This window comes from Selaginella moellendorffii, unplaced genomic scaffold, assembly GCF_000143415.4.
Source record: "Selaginella moellendorffii unplaced genomic scaffold, v1.0 SELMOscaffold_12, whole genome shotgun sequence".
Classification (NCBI taxonomy): domain Eukaryota; kingdom Viridiplantae; phylum Streptophyta; class Lycopodiopsida; order Selaginellales; family Selaginellaceae; genus Selaginella; species Selaginella moellendorffii.
Genome location: NW_003314273.1, coordinates 289,056 through 297,530, shown reverse-complemented (window position 1 = coordinate 297,530; position 8,475 = coordinate 289,056). Strand labels below are relative to the sequence as shown.

Below are 8,475 nucleotides of genomic sequence, written 5' to 3'. Positions count from 1 at the left end.
ACAAATTTGGTGCGTTAGTCGGGAGCTCTAGACACAGTGGAGAGAAGCCGTGGACAACCCAGAGTATCCCTGTGGCTGGCGAGCCGAATCCAGAGTACTTTAGATTTTCTAGGGAAACAATGGAAAGACAAAAACAGGAAAGAAGTGCGAGATTTCAGAGGAGAAACCAAGAACCGGGAGGGACCAGTGCTCCACAGAACAGTCCGGACCAGTCACCAGAGCCAGGTTTGAGACCTGGATTTAATGAGGAAGAGTGGGGAGAGTTTCAGGAGTCTCCACCCCCTGCTCCTTCTGTTTCACCAGTAGGAAGTTCTTCATCTTCGAGTCTTGGAAATTCTGGTTCTGGGGGAGGAGTACTTGCACCTGTTTCAATATCACAACCTGGAGGAAGTAACATGGCACAACCTATGGGAAGGGAGAAGTATCCCAAGTTTTTGAACTTGAATGATCCTGATGGTCATGTGACTGCGTTCGAGGTGGTGAGCACGGCAAATCAGGAGGCCACGGATGCACTGAGGCTTCGTTGGTTCCCCACCACTTTGACAGGGTTGGCAATCAAGTGGTACGCAAGTATGGCAATGCCAGCAAATTACAATACGTGGGCGCTGCTAAAAGCGGCATTCTTGGAACAGTTCCGGCTTTATGGGTTCAGTCAGAAAATCAGCGATGAGCTTAACTCCATTCGACTATTACCTTGGGAGACGCTGCAGGATTATATGAGAAGGTATCAAGCTCTGTTGCAGAGGAAACATCCTACTCCGTCAGCAGAAGAGCAAGTTTGATGTTACCTTAATGGTCTGCCGTATGAAATCAACTTGGAGGAATCTTGTCCAAGAAAGCTTGGGAGTGTAAAATCCCATGGAATATGCCTTTGAAAACTTATGGAGGGGAAATCATTGATCCTAGTCAGTTTGAACATTGAGCTAGAAGCTGATGGGGCATATATATCCTCATTTATAAGTCTTGTGAGTTCCATGGCATCTCAAATTCTTCCCAAATCAAATTACCTAATGACTCTCTAGCCATTGCTCTCTATAAGCTTCTGATTTCTCACTCTCCTTCTATATTGAATAATTGAACCCAAAACCCCAAATTCCTGCTCCTCTCCACTTGATGGATGATTTATTATTGTAATTTGCCCTTCAATGTTTGAGAATCCACCATTAACACCATATTTTAAATCAAATGACTAATTTCATTCATCTTGACCTTCAAGAATCTCAAATTGCATGTCAAAAGCTCCCTTGCCTAATCTTTCTTACCCAAAAGATGATAGAGATCCTCATTCTTGACCAATGGATGGTTGCCCTCTACCAAATAATGCATATTCCTCTTGGGGCATTCAAAATTCCCCCTTTTGTTGAAACATTAGTGCCACTTTATTGCCAAAAGCCTTGAATAACTTCTTCCTTCTTCACCAAGTTTACTTGCCACCTCTTGAAGCGCCACTTCAAGATTCCCCAAGTCTTGCCTCTAGAACACATTGAACACACTCCCTTTCATCTATGTCAGCCCAAATCCATCTTTCTTGGATCTAAGAGCTTTCTCCAACATATAGGGATGAGTTCCCACCCACCATTTTACCACCTTTTAATGAATAAATTAGATTGCAAACTTCACTTCTCCAATATAAAGGTGGGGTGAATAGTCCAAGTTAGGACTGATCCATGTGGTGGCAGTAGAAGGGTACGATGTGGTAACTAGCTATTGCTTCTTCATCAATTTCCCACCTTTAGCTACCTTAGATGCACCCAGCTTTGATCCAGCCCAATCAGGGCCTTCCTCCAATGGAGCTCCTAGTGCCATGGTATGCCTCACATTGCAGCTGATGCCAATTCTTGGTCACTTGAGCAACACCAATTCCTCCAATCACTCTTCTCTTGAACTCCACTAACTTCTTTCTCTCCCTAGGTAATGCTTGACACTTCTCAGATCATTGTGTTTCCATAACTGACTACAAGTCCCTTGCAAATTCCTACAGACATGCCAGGTAAGCCTTTCTCTTTGTTAGACTGATGGGATAACTCCATAACACTTTATCTGTACCTAAACAAGCTTGGGAACACCATGTTTCCATGACTGAATGCAAATTACAAAGATTCCTCCCTTTTTTGAAGGAACTCAAACAAGCTTAGTAACACTATGTTAATCATAAACCAGACAAAGATCCTCACTTCTCTCTAGAAAGAAACTCTTTTTACTAGATCTAAGAGCCAATGCTTCTAAGGGGTGAGGCCTGGCCTGCCCTTGGACTTCAAACTCCTACCTTTTATACTCCAAAACCTAAGATTCCTCTACACTACTTGATGTCTTGCTCACCACCAGAATCTTTAATTTTGCTTATCATCTGCCATATCACCTTGCCACCTGAATTAAACCCAACTTTAATTGTTCTCTCAACTTTCTCTGGCACAAGCTCGTGCGTTTCCTCTTTGCTTTCAGTCAAGAGCATTGCAATTTCAAGGGAAGCTGGGCAAGAGCATCTTCTCCTCCAAACCATCACCAATAGCTGCCAACCTTTGCGTTGTCCAGCCATCTGGATGGTTGCTCGTTTCAAAACGAGCAACCAGCACTTCCTCCAAGACTCCCACGCTTCTCAGATCACACAGGATCATCACACGCAGTGTCTCGTGAAACCCCCATATCACTTCCTCCACTGGCGGCATTACAGAGTCACTGATATTAAAAGAAGTGAAGCCACACAGTGCTGTGATGATTGGCATTGTTATTACACAGTTCTCACCACCTTCGGGCTGGACGCCAAAACTTTCTCCACTTCCACTGCTAGCTTTGCTGCAACCAGAATCTCTTCAGCAGACCTTTGGACTTGCTGGACTGCTCGTTCGCGCCTTGCAGCCGATCCTCCATCTCCTTCTCGAGCTCGCACCTCGGACAACCTGCCCTAGAGCTTCTCGGGCCCAAAGGATCGCCGCCGTAGCACCTCAAGAGCTCCATGCCTGCTGTCATGTCTCTGATAAGCGTGCCTCTCACGCTCCAGCTGACATTTGAAATACAGGAGCGGGTCGTCACACTCCAGCGCCTCATAAAGCTCTACAACATTTGGCGCAGGGACACGTCAAACTGTTTCAGGCTTGGTTTCCAGAAGAGGTTGACCTCCGGTGGCGTTTTCTCCACAAAGTTCACATCGTCGTGAAAGCTGGAGTTTCCAGAAAGTTGCTCTGGAGAAGCTTAACTGGAAGTGCTTTCGGTGAGGCCAAGGCAGCATGAGTAGTCCGAAACACAAGTTTCTTCCACCTGTTGCTGCTAGCAGCATGTACACTTCTAGCGGTACTCCTTTGTTGTTCTCGCTTGAGAACTGTCAGCTTGAGCAAGTCTCCAGCTCGAACGTCCGCTGTGAGAAATTGACAATCATCCCAGACCAACGAGGTCGGTAACTTCGTCCCCTTCTTTATCCCTGTAAATTCCAGACTTGCTCTGGATGACGAACACGGCTGCCTTTTGCCATAGCTGCACTACATCTTCGTGCGTCTCACACGACTGCGAGGACCCGTTGACGCGAGGATGCAGCGCAAATTCTTCCGCGCAAGATACTTACACTCATGCCGGCGCGTCTCGTGCTCGCAATGCGCCTGATTTCCTTAGTCTTCCATAAGCCCTAAATCAAGGGTAAAGTTTAAACTGGCATTCTATGGGATTTAGGGTTTCGCGAGGAGGAGAAGATCTTCGTGTAGCTCGGGAGCTGGCGCTGGCAGATCGATCCGTTCGGCATGAGTGTAAGTATCTTGTGCGGAAGAATTTCCGCTGCATTCTCGTGATCTAGCCTCTATTGCACTGTCGAGCGTGAAATTATTGGGGAGTTTCTAAGGATTTCGTTTTCTTTTTCGTTCTAGACTGAGCTAGAGCCACCAGGAGTGGTGCGTTATTTGGTGGGAGCCGTGATCATGATTGTTGGTGTGATCCTTCCATTGCTGTTCATGCTATTTCGAAATCGCCGTGTTCCAACCTCCACTCATTTAGGTGCGCTTCTTTCTTAGTTCGCTTGCAATGTATGCGTTTGTGTTTGTGGTTGAGAAAACCTGTGACTTCTTGATCCCTTTTTCTTGTTGTAAGCGGCTCTTAGTACTTTCTCTTGTAGGCTACTCTGCAAGGAGACTTTGATAAGCAAAAATTCTTTGTGGAGGTGGCCAAAGCAGTAAGTCACTTCCTTCCGCCTGTGTTTTTCCTGACCAAAGGTTCTGTATCCAGTTGAATGACCACAACATTGACGGGTTCGATGCCTTGGAAAGGTACTTCGCGCTCTCTTGTGGCTTCTGGGTTGGTTTTGATCGTTTGCCTGTTACAGCCACCTTCTCGAGCGTCTGCAAATTTCGTCGGACGAAGAACTAGCTCAGTTGAAAGAGGTTAAAACTTTTCCTTTGCGATTTTTTTTTCTTGTTTCGTTGTCCTCAACATTTTTTGCTTCTGCCTCAGGCGGTCGATGCTGTTTTCGAAAAGGTGCAAATGGCTCTTGAGAAAAATCTCTTGCGATGGGAGAAGTATTGCAAAACAAACTGCTTCTATGTACCAGAGATAGTAGAAACCGTTCAGGTCAGCTTGTTTTTCAAAACTGGTTGCTAAATAGATTCAAAGGTGGTTCATTCAGGCTGAAGAGAAGGAAGAAGAGACTCCACAACCAGATCCAGTCGATATTGCCAGAGAGGCTGAACTGGACAATGAATTGGATCTTCTTAGAAGTCGGATCCTCTCGGTAAAGTTCTCCACGGTTCCACTGTTATTACAAAGCTCACCATTGTTTTGCCAGGTGAGGAGAGAGACCTCTAAACTAAATCGGGAGCGCCAGACTCTGGAGACATGGCTGTCCCTGAAGCGCGCCAAAATTGATGCTGTGAGCGAAGCAGCCTCTTCGGTAGACAAGACGAAGCTGTCAATCATGCAAGGTATTCTCCTCTCTATTTCTACTGTGGCTTTTTTGGTTACAGTGCGAGTGTTCGTCGTAGCAGCGGAGATATCAGAAGCGGCTTCAAAGATGCACGAGCAAATGAAGAAGGCGGAGGACGAAACTTTTGGTAAGTTTATTGCTCTTGGCAGCACGTAACCAGGCTGCTCACTTACAGAAGCAAAAGAGATGGATACAAAGAGCAAAGCTGCGTTTGCAAAGCTTCTCGACGAGATCTTTTGACAATATCACGAGGTGTATACTAACATGCTTATAGCTAGTAAGTACTGGCAAGGAGAAACTCTTGTAGATCATCTTCTTGTTTGTTTGCTGCATTCACCTTTGCTTCCAGAGAAATAGAGCTCGCAAAATGTCCTCGTCAAATAGTTCTCTCGCGACGGAAGGAAGTATGATCTTCAAGCTTTTTTCTGAGGCGAAAGAGATGAATACAAAGAGAACAAAGCTGCGATCTTTTGACAATAACAAGCTAGATGGACAATGAACAGCAAAGTGTACACTAAGACTGCTTATAGCTCTAGTAAGTATTGGTAAGGAGAGACGCTGGTTCCTCTTTTGTTTCGTTACCTTCACCTTGACTTCCAGAGTCCAACCAGATCGACTACACTACGCAAAATCCTCTTCAACTCCGTCTCGCGGCACCTAAGTAGCTGTTTTCGTCGCGTGATGGATGGACAGAGATGGACCATCTTCGAGCTTTTGCACTCACGCACCGCAGGTACACACTCCATTCTCAAAGTGGTGGAACGTCGTCGCGTCTCTCACGGTGATCTGCTTCTTGATCACCTTGGAGATCACCTTCGTCGTCTTGTGGCAGTCGGCGCAGATGCTCAGGTTCTTGACGAACCACATCGGCGTACCAGGGTTGGTGGTGCTGATGTTGAACGCCACCGACATCTTCTCGGTGTGGAAGCACAGCAGCTGCGGCTTCACCTCGGGCACGCTCACCCGGCCACCCTTGTCACTGTCCGGCAAGCCCGACTGCGCTCGCAGCCGGTCCGCCTCCTCGGTGTTGCCTTTGTCGTTGTAGACGCGGATGATGAGCTCCCACGACATGGCGTCGCGCTTGGGCATGAGATCAAACACCTCCCTCGCGTCCTCGAGCTCGCCGTGCTTGGCGTAGGCCCGGAGCATCAGGTTCCAGCACCCGATATCCGGCTGGTTGACGGAGTTGAAGACGCGGCGGGCCTCGAGCAGCGCGCCACACTTCTCGTACATGTCGATCAGAAGGTTGGCGAGGAAGCGGTTCCTCCGGAACTCACTGTTGTAGACTCGGGCGTGGACTCTCTGAGCCTCCTTGAAGTCCTTGTTATCGCCCGCGTTCTTGATGTAGCGAGTGAAGTCGTCCTTGCTCGGGAACTCGGGCTCGTCGCAGCACTCCGGGTAGTCCCTCCCGGCCTCGATGTCCACGCTCCGGATGTAGTCGATGTTCTCCTTGGCGTAGCGCTTGAATCCAAACGAGAAGCCGCCGCCGCTGGTGGTGGAGGTCTCGGACGGCGCCTGGCGGGGCGGCGGCGGCGGGCGGGGCGTGTAGCTCGGGTTTGCCTTGCGCTCGTCGATCACCTCCTGCGCCAGCCGCCCCCATTCCGCTTTGACGGTGTTGACGAGCCAGTTGAGGTAGTCGTCCGAGAGCATCCCCAGCGTCTTGCCGTTGTGGACGCCCCAGGTGATCTTGACGTCCTTGGCGGCCCGCCGGGGCTTGGCCTCGGCAGCCTCCGCCGCCGACGCCATGATTCTCGTCGCGCCCCGCGGCGGCGCCGCTCTGGCCGCGCGGATTACGCTGCCGTAGAACGCTGGTGGCAATCGGCAGCAGCTTCCTGGGAGTGCAGCACTGGGCAATGCGCCGCCGCTGCTGCTCCAATCTACATTCCCGCTGTACCTGGGAGAGGAGAGCTGCTGCATCAGCGCCATGGCCGGATCGATCGCGCCCTCGCCAAAACCCCAAAACCCTGCCGCTTGGATAAGATATATTGGCTATGGCGGCGATTTAGGGTTCTTGGGGAGATATTTCCAAATGCGCGCCATCGCCACCGTCGGTTGCGATGAAATATCTACTAGCGCTTTAATCCGATGGATGGGATTCAAACCCAACACCGCGAATGAATCCACGCTAGGATCGAAGGAAGTGAGGGCACCGGAATGGGTTCTTCTTGGGGACTGTATACGAATGCATATGCCTTTAGTTATCTACCAAAGACTTTGTTAACAATGGCAATATTCAATTAAATTGAAAAGGATTTATATTGTTGCATCACAAGTTTTATTCTTAATATCTTAAAATTCTCTCCATATTTTCCTTATATTTATGAGACTGGTACATACATGCAGCACACGGATACAACCAAGATTTGCTATTTGTCTATATAATACAAGTCCTAGTATCCTAGTAATGTGTGCCACTATTCTTAGGGTGCTTCAACTGGTGGAGACACTAGGTAGCTTTTTGTTGGCTGATTTTTCACATATGTGGGCCTTAGAGCAGTTTTTAACCTTGATGTTTGCATAGCTGGCTCAAAACCAAGTGGGGATGCAATAGCTGTTGCAACACTTAGTTGGAAGTTAAGTGTCCCCACATACATGTAGTGGATACAACCCATGTTTGCATCATGGGTTGCATATAGGGGGATGCCACCATTTTGGTATGATAATCATGTATCATGAATGGATGGGATGACATGGCCAAACTTCAAGAGTTTATTTCTCATTTGCATGGTTTTTGACAAGCTTTTGGGTTCCATGCAAATGAAGTTGCCTTGATAGATAATATGTTGAAATTGTGGTGAGGCAAATTGATTTCAAGGCCTTGATTAGCTTGTGTGGATCTTATTATGTTCAAGCACCATCAAGCTAAGATTGTTCTATCATGTCTATAGTCCTATTAGAGCTTTTGTGAAAGGATATTGCCTTTAATGATGCCATTGTGATTAGAGGAAAGCCATATCTAACACTCTTATCAAGTATATTTCCCCTAGTTGTTTCAACAGTTGTTATGGATGTTGATCCCATCTCAACTATATCAACTTGAGATTTTGGTGCTATAGTGGTGTTGTGGTCATGGGCACAGAGAAGCCTGTAGACATGGATGTGCCACAATGTTATGATGCCAATATTGAAGACCTATTCCAGCAGAGTGAGGGAACTATCAGTAAGTAATTGTATCTCAAGATTATGATAGTGGTAAAATCTTTTCTGTTAATCATTTGGAAAACTAATGGATGTATCTAAAGTTACGAGGATTTATACACATCTTGCCTTTCTCTTCTAACATGCATAGATAGTAAAGTGTGTCTTGTTATTGTGAATAAAGAGAGGTGTATCATTTCTCATAAGGATTTAGCAATTTATATATGTTTTCTCTAGGGTTATTTATGACACTAATATGACAAGAAGTTCCATTTTTTACCTGATTGTTGTTTATAACATATATGCCTCTGATACTTGGGGAATATAAGCACACTTTTCCATTACAAGTGATGCCTAGTCGAGTTTATGATATCATTTTGGGTCTCAATTGGTTGTGTGTTATTAGAGTTTATTATGACTTTGAAAAGAACCCACTC

General features: G+C 46.8%; 1 protein-coding gene across 2 annotated transcripts; it reads left to right on the top strand.

Moving 5' to 3' along the window:
• The first annotated feature begins 3,638 nt into the window (after positions 1-3,638).
• On the top strand, positions 3,639-5,400 carry LOC9659215. Of its 2 annotated transcripts, XM_024674478.1 has the most exons (10): positions 3,639-3,734; positions 4,097-4,153; positions 4,207-4,247; positions 4,304-4,361; positions 4,432-4,548; positions 4,604-4,708; positions 4,763-4,898; positions 4,962-5,027; positions 5,076-5,177; positions 5,250-5,400. In XM_024674478.1, exons 1-9 carry the CDS (start codon positions 3,729-3,731, stop codon positions 5,138-5,140), a joined length of 651 nt encoding a protein of 216 aa, XP_024530246.1. In that variant the 5' UTR covers positions 3,639-3,728; the 3' UTR covers positions 5,141-5,177; positions 5,250-5,400. The 2 variants fall into 2 exon arrangements, with proteins under 2 accessions (XP_024530246.1, XP_024530245.1); XM_024674477.1 differs by having other exon boundaries at positions 5,076-5,281.
• The last annotated feature ends 3,075 nt before the right edge of the window (positions 5,401-8,475 follow it).

Excerpts from the sequence above, each read along its gene's own strand:
- LOC9659215 (XM_024674478.1), top strand. Across the intron at positions 4,549-4,603 it reads AGATAGTAGAAACCGTTCAG|GCTGAAGAGAAGGAAGAAGA; the intron begins GTCAGCTTGTTT and ends TGGTTCATTCAG. Across the intron at positions 4,899-4,961 it reads GAAGCTGTCAATCATGCAAG|CGGAGATATCAGAAGCGGCT; the intron begins GTATTCTCCTCT and ends TCGTCGTAGCAG.